Genomic DNA, 24,410 nt, shown 5'->3' with positions numbered 1-24,410 from the left:
TTCTGCCTCCTCATTATTGATTTATCTTCCTTTCTTCTCACTTTTCACTTTCGTCATCTTGGCTTCAAGTATTCCTTCGTGCCAATTACAGCTTGTTTTTTTTGCCCCCACATTAATTATCATCAACACAGATTTTTAAAAATGTTCTTAATATTGTAATGGTTCATTCATGCTGTTTTACTGTATTACTGAACATGGTCACGACAGTGAAGCTGGTCTGGACGGAAACTGAGAAAGAGAGCGAGAAAGAGAGCGAGAGAGAGAGAGAGAGAGGAAGAGAGAGAAAGAGAGAGAAAGAGGGAGGGAGAGAGAGACAAAGAGAGGGAGGGAGAGAGAGACAAAGAGAGGGAGGGAGAGAGACAGAAAGAGAGAGAGAGAGAGAGAGAGAGAGAGAGAGAGAGAGAAAAAGAGGGATGGAGAGAGATAGATTACTGTGCCAGACACATGGGTAGCACAGCCAGGATGGATAAAGGTTCACAGTTATTGTTCACATTTGCCTGGGGCGACTCATACTGGAGCCGGGCTGCACCAGAACTGCTGGCTTCTGTTCCCCCCGAGCCGGGCTGCACCAGAACCGCTGGCTTCCCACTGGACACAGACCGTTCACTCCTCAGCAAAGGTCATCCTCCCTCTCTCCTTTTCCCACTTTCCCACTCTTCTCTCACTCATTCTTGATTCACAGCCCACTTTAACTCGTGATTTGCCTGTTTTTCTCCACATCACAGCGATCGGGATTAATAACGTTTAATCTTTAATGCTCCAATGAAATGACAACGGAAGTGTGTTATAGCTGGTGCAGTGTGTGCAGAAGACGCAAGTGAGTGTGCGTGTGTGTGAGAGAGAGAGAGACAGAGATTTTAGCACCGAGTTGTGTTTCACCAGCTGAAGTGGCATGTCGGTATCAGTAGGGCAGTCCCATAGGACAGTGGTTAAATAAGACACCTGATAAACAGTGGGACACACTTTAAATCGGTGCCACTCAAGACACACACACACGCACGCAAAGCCCAGACAATCATCAGGGTGGAACACTGTGTTTGATGTTTGTTTGTCCTTTACCTTGCCAGACAGACTCAAATACAGACTGCAGTGTGACTTTCAACAGTTTCCACCAGCGGTCGTCTTTCTGGAACTAAAGTGGTGAGGAAATCCTCTTAGCCTCCTTAGACGCCGTGGCGAGAGGCAGAAAACAGAGGCTTCTTCCCAATAGCCTTGTGCAGGTTGTGCAGGCTGATGTGAGAATGGAAGGACAACATTTACCCTGCGTGATCCCCACAGGCTGGGAGCAGAATACTAATAATGACCTGCTCGGTACTGCACGCGTGCGCGCACACACACACACGCGTGTATATGTACCTCCCCCCGTAATACACGCGCACACACACACACACGTACACACACACCCACCAACGCGCCTGCACATATACATGCACCCACACGCACAGATACAAACACAAAGCAAATGCATATAAACACACACACACACACACACACACACACACACACACACACAGGTATAAAAAGTGCACCGCTACAAGAAAAAATGACAACAGAGTAGGTTGGAAGAATTACGTTTTTTCACTGTACGAGTAGGAAATTTATATTCAATCGACACATAAAACAGTTCCTGTACACCTCCATCCTATACAGGGGACACGCTGACATCGATGTTAAAAAAAATCCCTCATGAAGGTTTCTAACAAAACACAATTTCACAAAGCCTGATTGCAGTTTCTTTATTAACGGGGCAGTGGGTTGGAGGTTTGTTTGTCTTGAGATTTGCTCTTTGGTTTTCCATCTCCTTTGGGTACCAGATTGAATTAATGTTTATAGACACTGCCAATGCCACACATGAGGAAACCAGAGATTTTAATACTTTTCCAATTATTGCTCTATAAACAAAGGCGGATAAAAGAGGAGAAGGAGCGCGTTTTCAGGAGCGTTGCTGGTTGCTCTGATGTCAGGGGCACGGCGGTGATAATTTGCCTCATTTATACTCTTTTTCCGTTTGAATAGATCAGTGAGTAGATTCTGTTTACCTCTGGACCCTCAAGGCTTCCTCTCACCTTGCAGTTACCACACACACACACACACACACACACACACACACACACCACAAAGAGGTTAACATGCCATCCTCCTCTGCCAAACGTAAACAGACTTTCATGTAGTAACACAAGCCCGTCGCGTTGTGTGCCGAGTCCTGGAGCTCACCTTGGTAAGCCTGTCAGCCTGGCTCCGCCCCTCCCCCGCTATTACCCCTCCCCCTTAATTAAGTTTTGGACAACTGCTCAGGGCTTCCAGCATTCCCTGCTGCTCTGGATATCATGAGTCTCTGTGTGGAGTGGGAAGGCTCCCAGCTACCCCGCTGCTGAGTCTCACCTGGGGTAAATGAGGGCACTTGATCCTGCCGGGTACGTGTGCGGCCCTGGCGTCGGGCGCCTGGCAGGCACTGAAGAGCGCCTGTAGGGCACTCAGCGCTGCCTGCCTCTTCGCCAGCTTCTTGCTGCGGCCCGAGCCCTCGAAAATTCTGCCGTCAACGCGCACAGCCATGACGAAGGCGTGGCGATGGTGCCGGCCGGGGGCCCGCTGGGACAGGCAGGCGTAGCGCGTGCCGGGCCGCAGGTCGTTCAGCAACACCACGGGGCTGGGCGGAGGCGGCTCGGAGGCGGACGCCAGCCGGGGCGCCCCCTGCTCCGCCTGCACCACCATCAGGTCCAGCGAGTGGCGCAGGCGGAGAGCACCGGAGAGCAGCTCCGTTCCCGCCGTGCGCCAGCCGTCCGGCTCGAAACCCTTGAACAACGTGTCGGGGAAGTCGGCATGGTCGGAGGTGAAGTCCGCTGTGGGGTCTCCGCCGCCCCCGCCCATGGCCAGGTGGGCCTGTGGCGCGTTGGGGAACTGCACAAAGGACCGCAGGGCCAGCTCGGCCGCGTGCATCTTGGCTTTTTTCTTGGTGGGGCCCGTACCCTCGAAAGTCAACCCGTTGACCTCGACGGCAATGGAAAAGAGGGGGGCGTGCACTGGGCCCGTCTGCGCGACTGTGCGGTACTGCAGGCCTGGCCGGAGCTCGTTCAGCTGGACCAGGGCGTTCTTGGGCACCTCCGACCACGCTGGCGCTCCGCAGCGCACCTGCGGCTTACAGGCGCGACCGTTATTGTCTTCCTCCAGTGGGCGCTTCCGCTTCAGACGGGAGGCCCCGCCCCGGGCGGCATCAGACAGGAAGAGGGATGGCCGGTCCGACGAGACGATGGAGCAGTCCTCCAGGTTGCCCGTATTACGGTTCTCTTTGACTTCTGCGCTGCTGGTACCTGACAGAACACAGGAGAACGAGGCACGTCTTAGAGGGTTGAGGAGACCTGCTTCCTCATACATAGTAGCCTCCGACAGGCCCAGACCATGTGGGTTAGCAGACGGGACCCTTTACACAGGCCATAAACACAGTCCACAGTACGACAAGGCAACAAACAGATCGAGTGAGGCATCTTCTGACTTCTGAAGTCATGTGCTTCTGTGAACGTAAGGGAACATTTACAGGAATACAGGAAATGTGTCTCCATTTATAGCACGCCATGTGTTACTGGAAACCAAAAATATATGGTGTCTGATGTCACCTTCTTGTGAACACTATCACAATAAATGCTGCACTATGGAAACCTGCCTGCAAACATAATAAAACGTATAAAAAATATAAGACATTATAATTTGTCTGCGGATATCTATAGACCTACTATACATTACTGAGTTGTATGCTTGTAATGTATATACTGTAATTATATATATTGTGTAGTATGCCTTTAGTATATAAATACTTACTATAGATTATTATGTATAGTATGTAGTATGAGTTTAATATATATAGTACAGATTTTAGTAGATCTATAGTTAGATATAGTTATGTATATTTATATAGTTATAAATAGATCTATTTTAGCATATAATAATATACAATGATATGCACAAGAATGCAACATAATCATAGTTAACAAAAAATCGTGTTAACTACTGGGTTGGCTGGCACATTAAATAACAAAACAACAAAAAAGAAAAAAGAAATATGACTTGGTCCATCTTATATAAGTGTTTTAAAACCCACAGACAAATCCTCTCCAATGGGACATTATCTGCTAAATCACCCATAATCTGCCACTAAATTGGCTCGGGGTCTGTACTTAAAGTGGTGCGATTTGTGCCTGTATTCAGCCTCTGAGCACCATCGAGGGAAGACGAGACTGTTTCTCATTTCCAGCGAGAGCGTCGGATGAGATAATGATCTGTTCCTCTCCCAGATGTTTGAGGTTCCTGCGCCTCCCCCACCTCCCAAAGCCTCTCCACCTCACTCACCTGCCAAAGCCCCCCCAACCTCCCCCACCTGCAAACCCTCTCCACCTCCCTTAACCTCCCCCACCTCTCGAACCCTCTCCCAAACCCAGAACGCATGCCATTACCGGTCCACATGTAACAAAGGCCGATGTCACGCTATGACTGCTCAGTAACATCAGGGTGCAGCAGGTCTAAGACTTACTCAAAGTGTCTTCATCCACTGTGCTGCCTGGTCCTGGACTCATGTACTTGAACGGGACAATCAGAGCAGACAACATGCTGCTCACTTTTTCTGGAGCGCGCACGCACACACACACACACACACACACACACACACACACACACAAAGAGAGAAAAATATCAGTTTCTGAACCTCTGATACAAGTGTGGACAGTAAGATCTGTATTTGTACTGTATTGTACGAAACCCATAAAGATGTCATTAGAAATCAGTATTTATATACATCTTGTGTTTATAGAGGATGATGTCAACTCTGATATCCCTGTCCAGCCTGGTTCTTGCCAAACATGTATAGCAATGTGATTATAACAGATTACCGCAGATTAAAACAGTACCCACATACCAGAGGAGTTTCATCTTAAAACAGGACCCCTGTACCAGAGTTTTAATATTAAAACAGTATCCATGTACAGAGCTTTTCCAACATTCTGCAGTTTGCTGAGAGGAACAGGACCAGGTATGGCACACACCAACAGTGCTGCTCGTAGTAGCCGTGCAGACCTGATGGCTTCTGATGGACCAAACAGTGTGGACAGTTCCACTCTGCTACATCTAGCAGGGAGGGGTGTGTGTGTGTGTGTGTGTGTGTGTGTGTGTGTGTGTGTGTGTGTGTTTGGTTTACACAGGAGGCTCTTATTAGGCCCACAGGCTGCTGTTCTGAGTTCAGGGCAGAGAGAGAGAGAGAGAGAGAGAGAGAGAGAGAGAGAGACACACACACACAGACAGACAGACAGACAGACAGACAGACAGAGAGAGAGAGAGACGGCCCGGCCTCCATAATTACAGACCACTTTGACCCACCATGGCCTAATGATCAATAGCTGTAAGGACATGACAACATACCGGAGAGAGAGGAGGATGAGGTTGGAGGAGGGATGGAGAGAGGGAGGGAAAGAAAGCATGAGAGAGAGACAGAAACAGAGACAAACTGACCCTATATTAAATCTCAGTATGACACACCTGGTTTTCATCTGCATTTTACTTTTGAATGCTGACCCAATAATTTAGGATTAGGAATGCAGCGGATCTCTCACTCCACATGTAAAGTGAGATATGACCAGGAAATACCGTTTACTCCACAACGACAATGTATACGTTCTCCATTACAAACACTCGCTCTTACAATTAACAGATTAAAAGCCCTGTAATCCTCCATTCAAATGTTTGGGGCTATGGCTTTAGTCTCAAAACCTGAAGAAAGGATGAACCCCTCAGAAAATAATATAGTCATCATGGCTTTGTGTGTGTGTGTGTACACAAGTGTGGCTGTGAGAGAGAGAGTGAGAGAGTGTGAAATCTTCTAGAAGCCTAAAAGTGTCTTTAATATATTTATCGTGCTGTTTTGCCTAGGGTCTGGGGCAAAGAGAGGTGGGCTCTGGCATGATGGCAGCCAATGAGATTGGAGCCAGCGAGATGGCAGCCAATAAGATGGCGACTATGAGAATACAGTACCAGCGTGACTCCAACTACAGTGGGCTGAGGAGCCCAGAACCAACCTGGCAGGACTGAGAAACGGCACAGAACGTTCATTGTCCTCTGTCGATCATCCCACCAGTGACGAGAGAGAGAGAGGGAGGAAAGAAAACCCAACAATCTGAAGCGGTCTCACCTATCAGCAACCTTAAGAAATCCTTCCTGCTTGACTGAAACGTGACCAGACCCAGGCAGCCTGGATTCTGACAACTTGTAATGTGTTGAGTGAGATAAGGACCAAGAATCCAATTACTTCTCTTTCCCAAGCTGTGGTCAGGCGTCTCTCTCTCTCTCTCTCTCTCTCTCTCTCTCTCTCTCTCTCTCTCTCTCTCTCCCTTTCCATCAGGAGTGTACAGCTTTTCTAGGTCAAACACAGAACGGCCAAAATGCAGAATGTTGGCACACAGAAGGGAAGATACAGCAGTTCCATTGTTCACTTCGAGCGTGTCACTTCCTGAGTTACGGCTGCCGGGAGAGAGGACGTGAATAAAAAAACGCTATCGATGTCATCTACCAAGCAACGTGCCGAGAAGGTCTTTGGGTTTCATACAGCGCTCAGGGAACGACGCCCAAGCGCATGCCGGTTCACCCCTGACCGCGAGGTCCAGTCTGAGGGCCGAGACGGAACCGGCCGAGGTGCGGACGCCGAAGACCACTCTGCTTGCTGATGTTTGAAAATAATCACAGACAACCGAGCGGAAACGGCGAGCGAGACAGCTGATGGCAGAGCTAAGCAAGGTGAAGGCCAGTGCCGGAGAGCTGCACTCCTTCCACACACACCATTCTGCCTCTTTACCACAGGAGGGCACAAAGATAAAGCGAAACTGCAGAACACGTTTCAGTGGGGTCTTTAGCAGCTACAGGGGAAACGTTACGTCATCTTCAGGGAAAAAAGAACTCGCTTTCATAAGGCTTTGAGTCTTCGACAAGAGAGTGATGTTTGGAAAAACAAAGTAGAATAAATCGAGCATAAATTAAATATTTGTGACAATGGATTGGAGGAAAGACCACACACACACACACACACACACACACACACACACACACACACACACACACACACACACACACACACACACACACACACACACACACACACGAGTCCCTTTACTGGTTGTTCTAGGTGGTGTTTTGTCATGCCCACCCCAAGGCACTCTGTGAAGGGGTGGGGGGGGGTGTTGGGTATGTGGGGTCACGCCTGTCCTCTCCCTGGGCCAGGGGAAACAGAAGAGGCCTGGTGGGTGGTCACTTTCAAAGGAGTAGCGGGTGGGGGGAGCGAAATTAGAGAGGAGAGAGAGAGAAGCAAACAGAAGTGTAGAAAGGAGAAGCAGACAGCGGGGTGAATTATTGACTCTCCCTTTCTTACTTGCTTTCTTTCTCTCCAGACCACAACACGTCAGCCGACAGGCGACTTCATTGTGTCGTCCTTGTGTTCGGGGTGTGTTTCTGTCAGATCTCTGAGGTAAACACAGCATAAAGCTCACGGGGGTGACACAAGGTTCTGTGGCAAAGGGGTGTCGAAATTTGACACGAGAAGTTCAACACCCTGACGCCTTAAATGTTTTTCACAGGCAAGCGCGACACTCAGCAGGAACTGGCCAGCTAGCGTCACCCGCAGTTTGCTCATGGAGATTACGTAGATGTAGTGTGGTGTTATGAACACTGGCCTCAAGTGCAGTGTTACCTTTTCCTCTAACAATAAATACACTTTTCCTTTCTTAGGCAAGCGGGCATAATATCAGAATAGACATAATATCATGTTAGACAGGCTTGTGGACAGAGGTTAGACAGGTCAGCTCTGTGGAAGTCAGAACTTCCTCATCTGTCTTCCGATTGGCTCTCCTCGGGCTCATGTCAATCCCATCCATCTAGCCAACAGTGATCTGGGTCCACACAGCCAATCAACCTCACAAGCACATGATTAAATTGGCATAATAAAATTAGACTTTGGGACAGTCTCTATATAGCTGGCTCGACACCTCCCAACCCCCCTTTAGAAATGTAGAGTACGTTTCATGTTTCTTCCTTTTTAAAATTGGTTTTAAGAACTCAGTTGCACAGCTTTAAGCAGGTTGCACAACACGTTTTTCTGAGGAACAGATGAACACAAAAATATGGTTATTTCTTTGGTTTTAACCACTTCGTCGGTTATGGTCATCACGGTGGGTTTCTTTGGTTTTCACGTTCTTAGTTTTCCTCTTTTTTCTTTAAACTTTCATTTGAAACTTGCACTTGCTTCTCTCCGTGTTTTACACATTCTTCGGCCAGGACACTCCTTGTTTAATGCTTTTTGAACAAAGTACATTAAATTGCAATTTATTACATTATGACCAAAACTACAACACTGGTAAAAAGAAGAAGCAGTTTTACGCGGCGCTCAACCATGTCCAGAGATGTATCGTCTACCATATGGAAATTAATGTAGCGTCCCAGCTAACGCTGACGCCAGTCTTTTATTGTCTTTTATTGCCCTTTTTGGGTTGTTTTGTTAACCCAAACCTTCACTTGCAGCACAGAGAAAACTGGACAACTCACTCATCTCCCACACCACAGAGACATTAGTTAAACCATTTAGCCAGATTTACCATAAAAGCTTTTTAATTTGGTGGTACTGAAGGACGGTACCGGGGAGAATAAACAAACACGGAGGCGTTAGAGGCCGATGAGGGCCGAGCGAACACGCGCGTTCAGCGGGGAAGTGTCTGGCCTTCCGCTGTCATGATCCCCCCTTCTAAACTTGGGCGAAGAAACAGACCTTTGCTCTGAACTCCGAACGCCGCGTCGTCTCCGAGACCCCTTCTTCAGCCCACCTGCTACACCCCTTCGTTTAAACCGCTCACCCCTCTTCATCCGCATCGGATCAGGGTCACAGCGGAACGTGACACCGCGCCAATAAACAAGCCAAGGCATTCCGAGCGCGGATGTGTTCGCTTCTTTCCCGTCAGTGGAATATGCATGAGCGCGCGCATCAAAAGGTGCCAGCGTGCTAAAACCAGCTCCGTGCCTCAGCCGGGCGCGTGGATGCTATTCCCGAAAACCGCACTGTCGGGTGAAGTCGGAGGAAAGGGAAAAAAAAAAAAATGATGAAACGTATGAGCATGTGAAGAGAGCGAGAGAGACACAGAGAGAGAGAGAGAGAGCGAGAGACAGAGACAGACAGAGAGAGACAGAGAGAGAGAGAGAGAGACAGAGAGAGAGAGAGAGAGAGACAGAGAGAGAGAGAGAGAGAGAGAGCGAGAGAGAGAGACAGAGAGAGAGACAGAGAGAGAGACAGAGAGAGAGAGAGAGAGAGAGAGAGACAGAGAGAGAGAGAGAGAGAGAGAGCGAGAGAGAGAGACAGAGAGAGAGACAGAGAGAGAGACAGAGAGAGAGAGAGAGAGAGAGAGAGACAGAGAGAGAGAGAGACAGAGAGTGCATGCGCTTCTCTTCCGGTTCCCCACGTTCTACGGACCCGTGTGAGAGACTGGGGGCCAGTGCAGGAGCTCACTGCGCCCGGACAAGTTTGGCGGAAGGCGTCGAGGACATCTACATGTCGGAGGCCTCGTGCGTCGTCGACTTGCAGGAAAAGTCTGAGAAGCTGAGAAGACTTCAAAGAGTTATGGCGGAGCTGCCGGAGAGGGACCGGAACGTCGGGAGAAAAGAGAGAAAAGGCCAGGCGTGGGTTTGCAACCGGGCGCCGTGAACCACAAACAACAACCAGTGCAGGTCTCAGTGCAATAACCCTGTTATTAGAGCGTGACATTGCCGACAGTAGCCTGGCTCCACACTGCAGGAATGGCGCCGCGCGCCCGTGTTTGTTTTTAATCTACAGCAAACACACCCATTCCTCTCCTCCGAGAGCGGTGACTATGCATCGGCCAGATCTGCCTTATCACACGCTCTCTGTCTGCTCCCATCTAAACTCCAGCCAACATCAACCCCCTTCTCTGTCCTTGGCCATTTGGAAAACACACACTTATACACACACCTTCGTCTGTTTAATTCCTCTCGTTCTGTGGCATATTTCTCTCTCATTTTATTCTCACTGCTTTTTCCTTTCACATTCTCCGATTCTCTCCATCTCTACTTCTCTAATGCGGTTTGTAACAGCGGGCCCTGGATATCTCCTGGATACTCATAGCTTGGTCTCTTATTTTAGCTGCAACAACTCATCTGCATACGTTTACAGCCTCTCTCTCTCCCTCATATTTAATTTAAGAGCTCCACTTCTATACATATGTTTACATCTGCCACTACGGCACGTATACCCATCCGAGCAGGTTCGTTCAGGTTTGCCGGGGCCGTGATTGCCAGGCGGCTGGTTCCGCTCTGGCCCATATGGGGCCCGGGCCCATCTCCGCAGCCCTGCCGTTGCCTGTTCCGAACCACGGCTCCCAGCACATCTGTTATGCAGTGTGAAGCATCTCCTCACTAATTTGTTTGTCAGTACGTATTGAAGGGACGATCTGTCATCCCGCCATGCTACGCTTTCGCCGTGAAGTTCGTAGTCGTGGCTAGTCATAAGCTTCCGTCCGCCTCTCGCCTGGGACCCGCCAGGAACAGCAGCCGCCCGACTACACAAAATAAAGGCAGGCAGGAAAGTGAGGGAAAACAAAAGAAAAAAAACAAAAACCCAACCCGTGTGAGAAAGATGAGAACTACTTTATTAATGCAGTGCCCACTGCACTCTCCTGGGAAAAAACCCAGACAAGCAGACTTCCAAATCGATTCTGCTTTTTGGAAAAAGAAAAAACAAAACAAAAAAACATTTGTTTCAATTGTAAGGAGAAAGAACCCCAGCCAACGTGGTGCTGGAAGAATTACAAAGACCTGGTTCCTTCATTGATTAGAATAATTTCATAACAGCAGTTATTAAGATGCTAAGGGAAGAGATAATCCCTCCATAAAACTCGTCTCCCGTCCTGTGCAAATATAGCGCGCATAAACTATCCAGTGACCGAAGACGGTCCGCAATCAAGCTAAAAATACTGCTACAGTGCTTTACATGAGGAAATATTAACACTGTGTGTATTCATGTGTGTGCGGGCTGGAGATAAAGACTTTAAATGGTTGCTCTGTCAGTTGTCCTTTTCTCCTGCTCCTCTCTCTCTCTCTCTCTCTCTCTCTCTCTCTCTTTCCCCCTCTCGTTCCTTCTCCCTCTCTCTCTCTCCCCCTCGTTCCTTCTCCCTCTCTCTCTCCTTCTCTCCCTCCCTCTCTCTCCCTCTCTCTCTCTCTCCTTCTCTCCCTCTCTCTCCCTCTCTCTCTCTCTCCTTCTCTCCCTCTCTCACCCTCTCTCTCTCTCCTTCTCTCCCTCCCTCTCCCTCTCTCTCTCTCTCTCTCTCTCCTTCTCTCCCTCCCTCTCCCTCTCTCTCTCTCCTTCTCTCCCTCCCTCTCCCTCTCTCTCTCTCTCTCCCTCCCTCCCTCTCTCTCTCTCTCTCTCTCTCTCTCCATTCCCTTTTCAAATCCCACAGCCAAACTGCGATAAATGTGAGCCGACAGCTCGTCATATCCCATTTCCAGTTCTGCGCACTGCACTAAGTGTGATTCAGAGTCAATTAGCCAAGTATTTGATGCCCTGCGGACGAGCGAGCTAGCCGTCCAGACGCGGCGCAGAGATTGGACGTTGTAGGATAACTAACACCCAATGAGAAAAACACCGAACACATATTCACAGGCGTGTTCCCATGTCGATCGGTGCTGTAAATTTGTTCTGAAATTACACCGTGCATGTGAGCACTGTATGCTGGGAAGTTGAGTGTTTTTTTGAGAAAGGTATTAAAAAAATAAATAAAACAAAACAAAACAAAAAAAACCCTGATAAGGAAGGAGCCAGATAAAAATGCACTGATGTGAACTTTGAAAGGCTATGTCTGCTTGGGAGAAGAATAACATTATTGCATGCACCTGTGGCGTCTGAGGAGAGTCAGGTCAGTGGCTAGACTACACTACCCAGAAAGACCCCAACCAATCACACACAGCTCTCATTACACACACCAACAGCTCATGTTCTACATAATTGCATCTCTCAGTCATCACACTCACACTGGCATACGGAGCTGCCTGTTTAGATTGTGCTGTGTGTGAGTGTGATGTGACATTTCTGGGGAGAGTGAAACATAAGAAGAGCAGTTTTGGTTACTGGCACCCATCAGTTCAGTGCCTGCAAATGGCTGATCACACACACACACACACACACAATGCACTGATGTCACATTGAACAGTGCATTGCACTTCAAACAGTTTGGTTCATCACTGGACGAGACAGAAGGCCAGAATCAACCCCCTCCCCCGCCACCCCACACACACACACACACACACATGTTTACATTTACGGCATTTAGCAGACGCTCTTATCCAGAGCGACTTATAAAAGTGCTTTGTCATTTACTCATAGAATATATTCTAGTGCAGTATAGTAGGTTAGAGTCCAACATACCAGTGAACTAGAATACTGTAGAAATACAGGGATCACTGCTGATGCCTACAAGTACAAAATACGAAATTGTTTAAGGTCCATCTTAAACAATGATAAGTGCAATAAGTGCTAGAGTTTGTTAAACAACATTTCAACTCTCCAGTGCAGCTGGGGTCGTGTTAAAAGGCGGAGTCGTGTTAATACGCTGAGTCCTGTTAACAGACTTTGTTTCCATGTCTGAGCCAGAGCTGGTGGTGTGGAACGCACCATTCACACTTGTTTCTTTTCTGCACTACACCAGATGGATTTCAGATTTTATAAACAGATGTCAAGCATTAGTAAATTAATTAAACAAAAGAATGAATCTCTAATTTTAAAAATAAAATAATAATAATAAAGCACACAGGTCATAGAAACTATGACAGCGCAGCTTAAGATAGCAGGAAAACAGACTGTCATGCTCTCAGAGAGACGTCTTCATCTCCACATCGTCAAAGCGCTGTGACACCTGACTGCTTAATTACTGAGGTATATTACAAGTGTTTGAAATTAACAGGATTATACAAAACACACAGAGGAACACAATTATGATTAATTACATATGAATATTTGAATGGTTATGAAATGACATACAGAGATGTAATTAGATTCTGTTTGGTCTTGGGCAGGAACCAGCCAGTAATGGTACCAATACAGCCAACCTATACACACACATTTGATATATTCATATTTAAATTTTTGGAATTTAAAATTTGAAGATATTTGCATATCCCTCCCCCGAGTTCCATCTCTACCAATTTGCAGCCTTTACAGCCTTTGCAAAAGTAGATTAAATATTATTTTTGGAGAAAATGACATATAGGGGCAAAATATTTACACGCCATTAACTGAAACAGTTTTGATGATCACAGCGCCACGATGCTCGACCGTAGCCTCTCAGCTGGGTGTTTGTCGTCTGTTATAATGACCTGAACTCCATTACTGATCCACTCCGGAAGCTTCTGATGGAAGTGTGGGATAAGAGAGGGATTTGGAGTGTAAGCTGACCATGGCATGTGTCATTAGGAGGTGAGGTATTAACACCCAATTAAGTTCGACACAAAAGCCGGAGTTCCCAAGGGCTGTGTGGCTCCAGCGTTCCCTTCAGGTTTCACGGACACGAGGCTTCTTCTCCCTCTCTCCCCATCTTCATCCCTTTTCTCCTCTCCTACCCTTTCACCCAGTTTACCTTCCACCCAAACTTTCTTTCCACCCCTCCATCGGTCTACACCTCGCTTCTGCCCCGTGTAACTACGTTTATGGTGGGACTTCGCTCCCTGCCGGAAGCGTGCTACATGCTCCCCCCAGTTCTCAGGGAGACGCGGTTGAGCTGTGGAGGGTCAGTCTGTGGGTACCTGCGGCAGCAGCTGCACGAAGACTCACAGCAACGACTCTTCTCAAAACACCTGTATAGCTAACAAACCCCGGCGCAATTTCACAGAACCTCATCGGCATTAGACCGCGTAATCTCATTTAATGTCGTCAAAAAAAGGCTGCATCATAACTGCATCATTAAACTGCATCGTTTAACCTGCGCAAAACTAAAACATGGACGATGGCTAGACGTGGCTCTACTCCACACAAGCAACCTTCCTAGAGAAAAGGGGTAAAATGAAAAGAGGTGAGACCAGGCAGGAGAGACGGCCTCGACCTGCCCTGCTCACGTCTCCAGCTGGGCGGGGTCGACCTCTGCGCTCCACCTCCAGATCCTAATCATAGGTGCCTGAATTCAAATAACCTGGAGGTCAGCCACCGCTACGACCCCTGCCTTGCTCAGCGGCCCGTCCCTGCACAGGGCAGACAGGCAGTAATGACGTCCCCAACAACGCCCCACTCCTGCGTCCTGCACCATCGATCCATGGTGACGAACGGTCATGGCATGCCGATGAACGGAAAACGTCCTGCTTGTTCCATTTTGCTGTATTGTTGTGAGTGTAGACAAGGGGTGTCTGCTACAGTCTGTAAACAGGTGCAAGTGTAAATGTGAATACAAGTCAAGTGTAAATGTGAGTGTAAGTGTAAATGTAACTGAATGTAGATGTGGGTGTAAGTGTAAATGTGGGTTGGTCAGCAGAGGCCCAACCAGTGTGAAGCCCGGCGGGTGTCACTGAGGGAGCTCAGACCCCTTTTCCAAAGTGAACGGTAAGAATGATGAGCAAAAGAGAGAAGAGGTGCATTAACAAGCACAGAGCATCTCTCCAGAGCCGCTCTACGCCAGCGCGCTTTCCAAAGGGGCAGTTTGTTAGCAGAAATTAAATTACACAAATTTCCTCATTTGCCATGATAACGCCATTCTGCTGATTGCCACACCTGGGTAGAATATGCAAATGTGCAGTCGCCGCGTTCTACATGGCCATGCTAAATGAGTAATGATCGTCATTCTCTGCTATCAGGTCCGTAATCATTGTGTGGCGTTTCACACGCAGCCATTCAATTTCACAGTAATGACGCAGCCCACAAGTGGGCCGGTTTACATCATGGCATCTGGAACTCAGGGAATATCGGCATTTTACCGAACACAAACAGTCGAAATGTTTTTGGCCGTCTTTGCAGTAATTACCAATTTTACTGTTTCAATTATTATCACCATCATCATCAACAACATCATTACCATCACCGCCGTCATCGTTATGCCACTGGCGACACGATTCTTAATGCACGCTATATAGGAAGGCAGCGATGAATTATTTGACAGAACCGGGCTGAACTTCCAGCATTGCGATGAGAAAACCACGTTTCCGAGAAATTGTTTCCAAACCTTGTTTCCAAGGAATTGCTTTACACATCAAAAGAGCAATTTTCTTCCACAAACTTCCTACCGCGACACACTCGCACAGTGATTGTGGAAGTCCTGTTCCTGTGGCGATGTGGAGAGACTGGTCTTGAGGCCTGTGTGGTGTTGGATCTGGCACAGAGAAGGGGACGTGGGGCAGGGTGTGACGTGGGGCAAAAGAGGTGGGGGTATGTAGGGGCAGGGAGGTGAAGGGGGTAGGGGAGGGCGGTATGAAGGAGGTGGCGTTCTGGGATTTTCTGTGACTTGGCTGGTGAGAAACACAGCAGGTCAGGGCTTAACAAGGTTTCCAAACCCTTACAATCATTAATCTGAGCAGGAGGGTGAGAGGCCGTTTTAACAGATGACTTCACACCAGCATGGGATTCTTATATTTGGCTTCCGAACCCAACGATTCCAGTTCTGGTGTCACTGAAGGCAGTTATTCATCACGGCCCGTATTACTTAGTGTGGTGGACAGAGGGACCCATTCATCTCTCGCCTGGCTTGGCCGCCGAGATGCTGGAGGAGACGACGTGGCCAGCGGGGCTGGAACAACTCCTGCTGCTGATGGAGCTCTGCATGCCTGACTACATCACCTCCACGCCCCAGCCATCAGACAGCAGGGCAAGCAGCACCGTCCTGCACACAGACCTGCTCTGCCACCCACAGCACAGGTGCTCACACACACACACACACAATATCCACATCATGCCAAAGGCGCATGAATGGGGAAAAAGTCAGGACTCGTCCACTGCTGCTTTATAATGCAGATGGATGGTTCTGCGTGCATGTCATGGTCGGGGCCAAAGCAAGGTGCCAGTAATCATAGTTCTCACCTTATGGGTGCGCACACAGTCCTCTGAAATGTGTTCTTTCACAGTGATAGCTGTCCTTAATTAAATTACGGAGAAAAAACAGACAATTTTAGTACTGCATAATAGTCTCTGCCATCTCTCAGAGGTGAGACAGCAAGGCATATGATGCATGCGCGCGCTCACACACACACACACACACACACACACACACACACAAACAAAACCACCCACTCGCAAGCGCGCGCACACAGTCTGGGAGTGTGTAAATGAGAGAGTGTGTGGACAGGAGGTGTCTCCAGAACGCAAAAACAATTTCACGCGCCCCAGGGGAGCAGAAGCTGTAGAGCTGAGGAAGTGAGCTATGGCCCCCACACCACCCCTCTCAACCTCCTTCCCCCTGTACCAACACCAACCCCACGAGCATTACCGCTCCCCTGACTTCAATTAGCATTCGGCTTCACCCCGCTGGCCTCTGTAACAGGCCACACTCACTACAACAGCCTGGGCTCTCCTTCGCTCCATCGCCGTGTTGCCGTGATACAGCAGGAGGCGGGGCCATCACGCACCACCTGGTACCCAACCCCCAGGCATCGGGACCATGGGGCCCCGCTCTGATTGGCCTCATGCCATCACATGTCTGACCGGCGCATAAATCACAAGCCTGAAATAGCTCAGGTTTGTTCTCGAAGTGATACGGAGCAAAACAGGCACGTGCGCCGCGTCACCGCACGCTGCACACGGACAGGGCCGCCATCAAGGTCACCAAAGATCGCCGTTACCTTCCCCGAACCAAGCGGACCTAAACCGCACGGTGATGTTGACCGTGCGCGAGGAAGCAGTCTGGGGTTCTGGATGAGAGTGCAGTGACCATGTCCCTGGTGCCCCTACAAGCCTTGACTGCTTTCTGCTTCCTCATTATGACACGTTTGATTCACCCCATCAGCTAATTAGCGAAGCAGGAATTGAGCGTGCAAAAGTGAGAAAATGCCCTCACCTGCCCCTGGCTGACGAGCACCACGAAACCACACCACCCGGCCACGCCGTGTGCCTTTTAGCCGTTAGACTGGTGTCGCCTTGGTCTTTCGTGGTTTACAGGAGTTGTTTGCTTTATTTGTTAACGAGCACAATGTCCAAAAAGTCCGAATCCCACCCGCCGCACAAATCACCGCAGCGTCTAAACGGACGGCGTCCATGTCGCTGCTATCAGTGAGTGGCACAGACGCAACGAATTCGGTAACAGGGCGGCGTGTTTAGCGTGGCAGAAAAGTAATTAGGCAAACTCAAGATGCTTCTCGTGAGACAGAAATCACATCGGGGTCTCCCAGTGCGCTGGCCGACACCTGCGGCGGCAGATAAAGCCCCTCTGTCCTGTCCCATCCTCTACCACTCCGCCCTGCGCTTGAGCCGTGTCTCCCGGGGGGGGGGTTTCCAAATAAACATCATATTTTTATTCTGTCTATGCCACCCCATCATGCTGTTTAAAGCATATTATGTGACTAGTGTTTCAATCGCAGTGGCCGCGTTTAATGAGTCAATGTGTGTTCGGGGGCCTGCGCCGAGTCCGGCATGGCTAACTAGGTTAAAGGGGTGCAGCTCGTGTTTAATGGGAGCCGGTAACACAGAGCTGCCGCTTTGCCTGTCCTTTCCTGTGTGTCTTTAAATCTGTCCCACAATGGCGAGGTATATGCTTGTTAGCGTAGACTCTCGGCGCTGAACACCGGCGGCGGTGCCCAGGCTGTTTGAGGATCAGAGAGGCGGCCGCGGGGGTGTGCGCGCGTGCAGAGTAAACACGGTGTTTGTCAGAGATAAGCGTCAGAGGCGCGAGAGAGGAGTAAATATTAACTGCCACTGTGTAAAGATAATTGGCATAAAATCATTATTTATCTGCTCGTCTTAGTGTTTTAATGGCGGGATCTGATGGGATGCAAGAACTATACAGGACAAACACGGGTTAGAGTCAGCTGAAGCAGAACTGCGCGCAAACACACAGCTCTGCAATGGAGTGAAACAGGTCCAAGACAAGCACACACACACACACACACACACACACACACACACACACACACACACACGTCAAACTGAATATTTACAAAAACAAGCTGTTACTTAATACAGACAAGGCATTTACGCCGGCCAGAGACATTTATTTGCATGAATGGTAACAAGCACTTCTCTCTCCCTCTCCCCCTCTCTCTCTCCTTCTCTTTGTTGGTCTCTCTCTCGTTTTTTCTTCCCTTCTTTGTTGGTCTTTCTCTCTCTCTCCCCGTCAATCCGTCTCTGTCTCCCTCACTCCATCTGGCAAGAGCTGAAGCAAGCCTGCCTGCGGAAACATGTCACCTGCTCAAGCATTTGGAGAAGGCGTACGCACAAGTGGATAAAAACAGCTGGGCTTTCTAACAAATCAGTGATCAAAATTAAGTAAACAAACATTCAGAAAGCAAAAACAAAAACAATTTAAAAGCCTTCTATCCCTTTAGATACTGAAGAAAAAAAAAACCCTGTGCCAAAACAGCACCTCTCAAACGCAGACCAATAAGCATCTAGCGTATTAAAACACGGATTTACATATCTCAGGAAAGCAAAGAAAAAGACTAATGACCAGAATACAGCTAAAAGGCCGTAACGCCCAGGAACGAGGAGAAAAGGCCGTAACGCCCGGGAACGAGGAGAAAAGGCCGTAACGCCCGGGAACGAGGAGAAAAGGCCGTAACGCCCGGGAACGAGGAGAAAAGGCCGTAATGCCCGGGAACGAGGAGAAAAGGCCGTAACGCCCAGGATAAAGCAAAAAGCCAAAGCCACAGCAGGCCTGTAATATGGAACACAAGAAAACGCCTGGACCAAATGAGTAAATTGCAGAGATGAGACGCCCTACACTAATATTTCACGTCAACGTCTTCTCCTGTCCAATGGCCATGCTGAGAGTTTCATGCTCAAGGCCCCTTTACGTGACTGATATCTGAGCCACTGGGCTCCTTAAACAAAGCCTTGAATAGCAGCGCTTCCTCCATTTTACTGCGCTCTTGTCACGAGCGTTCATACAAATTCCGGATGAGTGTTCATTCAGCAATCTGAAAACCATTATCATAATCCAATTACCAGGTCCGATTTATCAACCTGCCTTTTCCGACCAATACGATACGGCATGGAGGTCACGCCATTATTTCAGTGATTCATGCAGGCCGTGGCACAGGAAGTCCAGCGCCTAATCGCACGGTTCGCCGTGGCGGGGCTTCAGGAACGTTTGATGCTTCCGGGCTCTGGGCTCCTTCTCCGTCGTGTCATTATCCCGTGCTCACACCACCACATCACAAACAGTCTGATTTACGGTTAGTCTGAAGGAGGAAAATGACTACTAACAGATTTAAGCAAAGAGTGTTTTGTTTTTGTTTATATGCAAAATTTGAAATGTTATTTATATATTATTTAATGTTTGGACTACAGCAATAAATAATCCAGCAGCCTACCTTAGTGTCTATGCAAGTGCAGATATAAGGTGGGGTGTGTGTGTGTGTATTTTTTAAATTTTATATTATATGTGTGTGTGTGTTTTCCTGCACATTGTTTTGGCCACATCTTAGTGCTGTAGAGTTTAAATTTGTAGAAATGTGGAGCTAAACACATCTGTTAAGCTGTAAATATGTTTAGCATAGATTTTTTTGGTTTGGAACTGAAATGGAATAAACAGAGGGCTTAGAACCAGAGGGGTGTAAATGACATTTGACAAATTTTACAGCAGAGCACAAAAGTTTCAGCCGTACATTGTACTGGTCTTATTAACATGTTTTTTTTTTATAATTTATTTAAAGAAATGATTAACATCTGATATTTTTGCCATCTGATATTTGATTTCAATAGCTTTAATTTGTGGCACAGTGGCAACACTAATGTGTACTCCCCTTAAACAAGGATCATGAGGTTTACCAAGAACTGCACCAAATAAACAGAGAATTGAGGCATGTCATGTCATAAAAATCGTACAATGACGCTCAAAGTTCATGGTGCACACCTGAAAAGCCCTCACAAAACACAGGGCCATCCCCTGCTCTAAGGCAGAATAAAAAGCGGAGGTCTCCAGGTCATCTACTACCTGAGCAGTAGCAAACGTCAGGTTACGCTGAGTTACGGCCAAAAAGCTGGTGATGCAAATGGCCACTGCTGCCTCAGACAGAAAGACTGATGTTATGTTCCTTTACAAATTTTTCCATTTGACACCAGCAGGTTCAGTTTGTGGCAAGGAAATCAGGCATTAAATCATTAAGATGCTAAAATGGACTATGAACATGTAGCATTCAGATCACTTTCAGCCACAGTATGAAGGCTTTTGTAAACAAACCTGCCTACAAGTTACCTGAGCGAAGGCCAAGTTTAGTGTAGTATGCAGTGGAGTGTAGAACAGTATGGAGTGCAGTATAGCATGTAGTGGTGTGCAGTATAGTATGTAGTGGAGTGTAATCTTGTCAACACAAGAGAAGTGTGAAGAGCTTGTCAATTTTATTGACAAGCCAGCAAAACCTCCATGGCATGCAGTGTTCAGGGACAAAGGACAGCAGGACAGGTAACAATCCATTAAGAAAGCAAATAGATCACAAAGCACAGAAGGATGCTGGAGACAAAATACATTTATCGCACGTGCCAACATGCCAGACAGCGCGCTTTTAAACACACAGTGAGCAAACCGAACCTCTCGATGCATCATCCAAGATGCGTCCTTCCTGTAAAGCCGACCCCAACCTGTGGTCGTGCAGTAAAACCAAAAACTAAGTCACAAAGAGAGCTTTGGGGTTTGTTAAGGGATAAATAACTGTTTTTTAGCTGCTTGAAGTGTGCTCGGAGTGAAAGGTGAAGAAAAGTGGATAGTTCCTGTCGGACTTAAAGCAAAGGATGGATGTTCAGATGTTTGTTTCCGCACCCAGAGTGTTTCACCGGCTATCTGCACAGGAGTATCAGTGAAAGAGTTGGAGCTCAGTGGAAGAACAAATGAATATAGCACTCAGAACCAGGAAGGAGGAAAGGCATGTCCACACATGTTATGTCTGGTCTGGAAACGAGCAGATTGATGGAGCAAACAGATGGAGGATGAAGAGAACACAACACGACAACGAGAACTGGGAAGATGGTCTTATCTTAAAGATGTCTGTCTGCCCAGATCCAAACAAACCAGGGAGCAATGGCCGATTGCGTGCAGTGTCCATAATGGACTGTATGCAGTTTAAACCTTGCCAGGCTGGGGTGTAAATGGACCCCTACAGGAAAGAGCCGGATGTAAACAAATAAAAAGGTGGGTAAAACAGATGAAGCTGACTCATCATTGGCACGTCTGAAGGCCTGGTGGCTTCAGCAGTTACAGATGGATTTCCCTGAGACGAGACCAAAAAAAAAACCGAACAAAAAAAAAACAAAAAAAGAAAAAAAACACCATGATGCTGTTGAGACATCCAGAGAGGTTTGCCAATTTATGAACATGGTCACAGAATCAGCTAAGCCTGCATGGTCATTACAGTTGAAGCTCACCCCTGAGGGATTGGATGGTGCACACACCCAACACTTGTGAGGTTTCTGAACACCATGTGCATAATCTACAAATGTCATATGAAGGCAGGTTTTATGGATGATCTGATCAGAAAGGGTTATGCAACAAAGTTACTACATGAATTCATGCACAAAGAAGGAAAGTTATGATGCATTCCTTCCCATGGTGTGTACCATCCTGTGAAACGCAAGTTAGGGATTGTATTCGACCATGGAACATCCCCAAATGATCAATTAGCAGTCTAATTGGTGTTGTTATTAGATTTAGAAACATTAAATCAATTGCTGATTTAACCCCAAGGAAGATTCAAGAGGACAGTGAGCATGGAGGGAGGAACCATGGGCGTCCAACGCAAATTTGTTTTCCTGGGTTCTCTCCAAATGTCATTTGCATGGCGCTGTTGGAAATCAACCAATGACAGATATTCCTGAAGATGGAGTCTCACCAGTTGATCCATCCTTCTCTAGAGTTGGCGCTGATTATTCCGGACCACCTGAGGTGAAACGAAGAAGCCTTATGAATTGGTATGGAGACGCTGTGTTTAGCCACACGTACAGAACACCCTGAGGTTGGCTCATCACTGGATGCAGATTCAGGCATTAACCCTAGCCTGCATTTTGTAGCTCAAAAAAGAGGATCTAAGATGCACTCAGACAGATAACATTTATATGAGAGCTGAGCATGAGCTACAGACAACCATTGCTGAAAGGAACGCCTCAAAAGGTGAACCGTTATTGTCATCAACGCAAGATTAACGGGACATTTAATCCTCCTACTGGCTCCCACCATGGACGGGATTGAGAGCGATTGATCAGATCAGTAAGGAAAGTTCTCTCTTGTGAGAACTAGTTCTCGATGAGAAAAATCTTCACACGGTGATACGCGAGGTGTAATCAATTCTTAATAGTCGACCCATCACCAAGACCCATCACTGAAATGATTTGGACACATTGACCCCAAATCATCTCCTACAACTGATGAGGGGAGTCCATCATTACCCCCCATGATTATTCAACAAGGACGACCTCCACACCCGTCATGGATGGAGACGGGTACAATACTCATCGGTATATCAGATTATTCCGGAAGAGTTGGAACAAAGAGTAGCCGCTTCAGTTTCAGGAGAGACAAAAGCAAGATGTTTTTGTTGGAGATGATGCCAACACCTGAGATTCCTGGGTCATGGGGGGAAAAAAAAAATCACTGGAAAAAATCACTGGAACTATGCCAGACAAGAATGGTTTTGTTGATGGAGTTCTCAAGATCAAAACCAGCATCTTGGACAGACCCATCATGAACATATTTTCCTCCCACAGGAAACGGAAGTGCTAGTGTCAAAGCCGCACTCCACTGATGAGTCATGCTCTAGCAGCCTGTCGCTCCTGCCTTTCCGATTTTGGCTTTCCCAATTCCTCACTCTCTGGAGACGTTCTTCACAAGAACACGGGACACTGAGACATTTAGTGGTTTGTTTGTTGAGTTTTTCAGTAAATGTCTGTTGGTATTAATATGTTGTGGAAAGCCATACATAATTGTTGTATAGTCTGGACTATGAGGACAATTAAGGGGTAAATACCTCCTAATATAGAGGCAAGCATGGTGTTTTCTTTTCATTTATATTTATAATTTTATAAGGTATATTTGATGACTACAGCAATAATTCATCCAACAGCTTTACGTTAATGCCTCGACCTTGACTGTATGCAGGTGCCAGATGTGTGTGTGTGTGTGTGCGCGCGCGTGTGTGTGTGGGGGCTATTTCTGTGCTGTGGACTGAAAAGTGAGCCAAGTTGCGCGCATGTTAAGCTGTAAACATGATAAAGTCAAAAATAACATCAAGGATTATACTAAAGATCTGTGCTGTTTGGGTGGACAGGCTACCAATGTGGAACACTGATTTATTTTCTTATAACTGAGTGCATCGCTCAGCTGGTGCCCAGTGTGTTAGACATCATCACTGCGCGCAGTGTCTCGGTACAGGCTTACGGCCAGAAGTGCCTTTTTTTTTTTATGCAAAAAAACAACAACAACAAATATAGTTGCCCTGAAACATTGACACCAGCTCACTCACGTGCACCAGTTCAGCGGCAATACCCGGTGACTCACGATCCTGCAGAAACTGACTGGTGCTGAAAGTCCTACAGGCAGGTTGAAGAACTGGGTATGACAACAGCATGTTACTATACACCTATAAAATATACCCATAAAGGCAGTAATTCCAACGAAGGGTCCGCTGAGTGCGGGTAGGCTTAGAAGGCAGGCCATAAACACAAACAGATGGACATGAATCCTGTTCTGACCAATACGGTCACTGTTAATTGCTGTGTATTCACTGTTCATGACGTGCCATGTCACGAACAGTGCCCCTTGGCTTAAAAAGGCAGAATGCACAAGGCATGTTGTGAACACGGGGCCAAACGCGTCCTTGCCAGCCCTCTCCTGCCGTGGTGTGATGAGCACTGGCTCGAGTGCCCACCAGGCAAACATCCCTCGCTTGGCACTCTGCAGAAAGTTTAGCGAGAGCTAATCCCTACGCACGGGTAAATACCTCCACGAGCTGAAACCACAACCTGGCATGCTGCCCCTGCCCAACACCGCCCCGATTTGGAGCGCCGTGTTTGCGTGGAGATAACAGTGGCAGGCAGGGCATTTTTCCTCGCCCAGTGCCACGGATTTAAGCATATGGCCAAAGCACTGGAGATAAGAGCGGCGTTTACCTCTCTGGGTGGGACAGATAACATCCTGGTTCATTACTCCAGCTGGGACGGCTTCCATGACTTCTGACGGACCTTTGCACAGAAATGGTGGCAGGACTTGTGTTTGGCT

At 47.7% G+C, this 24,410-nt stretch overlaps 1 protein-coding gene across 1 annotated transcript in view; it reads right to left on the bottom strand.

Annotated features, from left to right (window-relative positions):
• Nucleotides 1-24,410, bottom strand: part of adarb2 (adenosine deaminase RNA specific B2 (inactive)) — a 115,025-nt gene that overhangs the window by 43,383 nt on the left and 47,232 nt on the right. Inside the window, exons 2-3 of the mRNA XM_035531203.1 lie at nt 4,523-4,612; nt 2,383-3,308 (exon numbers count right to left, since the gene is read on the bottom strand). Of these exons, the coding sequence (XP_035387096.1) occupies nt 2,383-3,308; nt 4,523-4,612 (1,016 nt within the window). The remainder of the gene's footprint in view (nt 1-2,382; nt 3,309-4,522; nt 4,613-24,410) is intronic.

Source organism: Electrophorus electricus, chromosome 10 (assembly GCF_013358815.1).
Source record: "Electrophorus electricus isolate fEleEle1 chromosome 10, fEleEle1.pri, whole genome shotgun sequence".
Classification (NCBI taxonomy): Eukaryota; Metazoa; Chordata; class Actinopteri; order Gymnotiformes; family Gymnotidae; genus Electrophorus; species Electrophorus electricus.
This window is presented reverse-complemented; position numbering and strand designations above follow the sequence as displayed.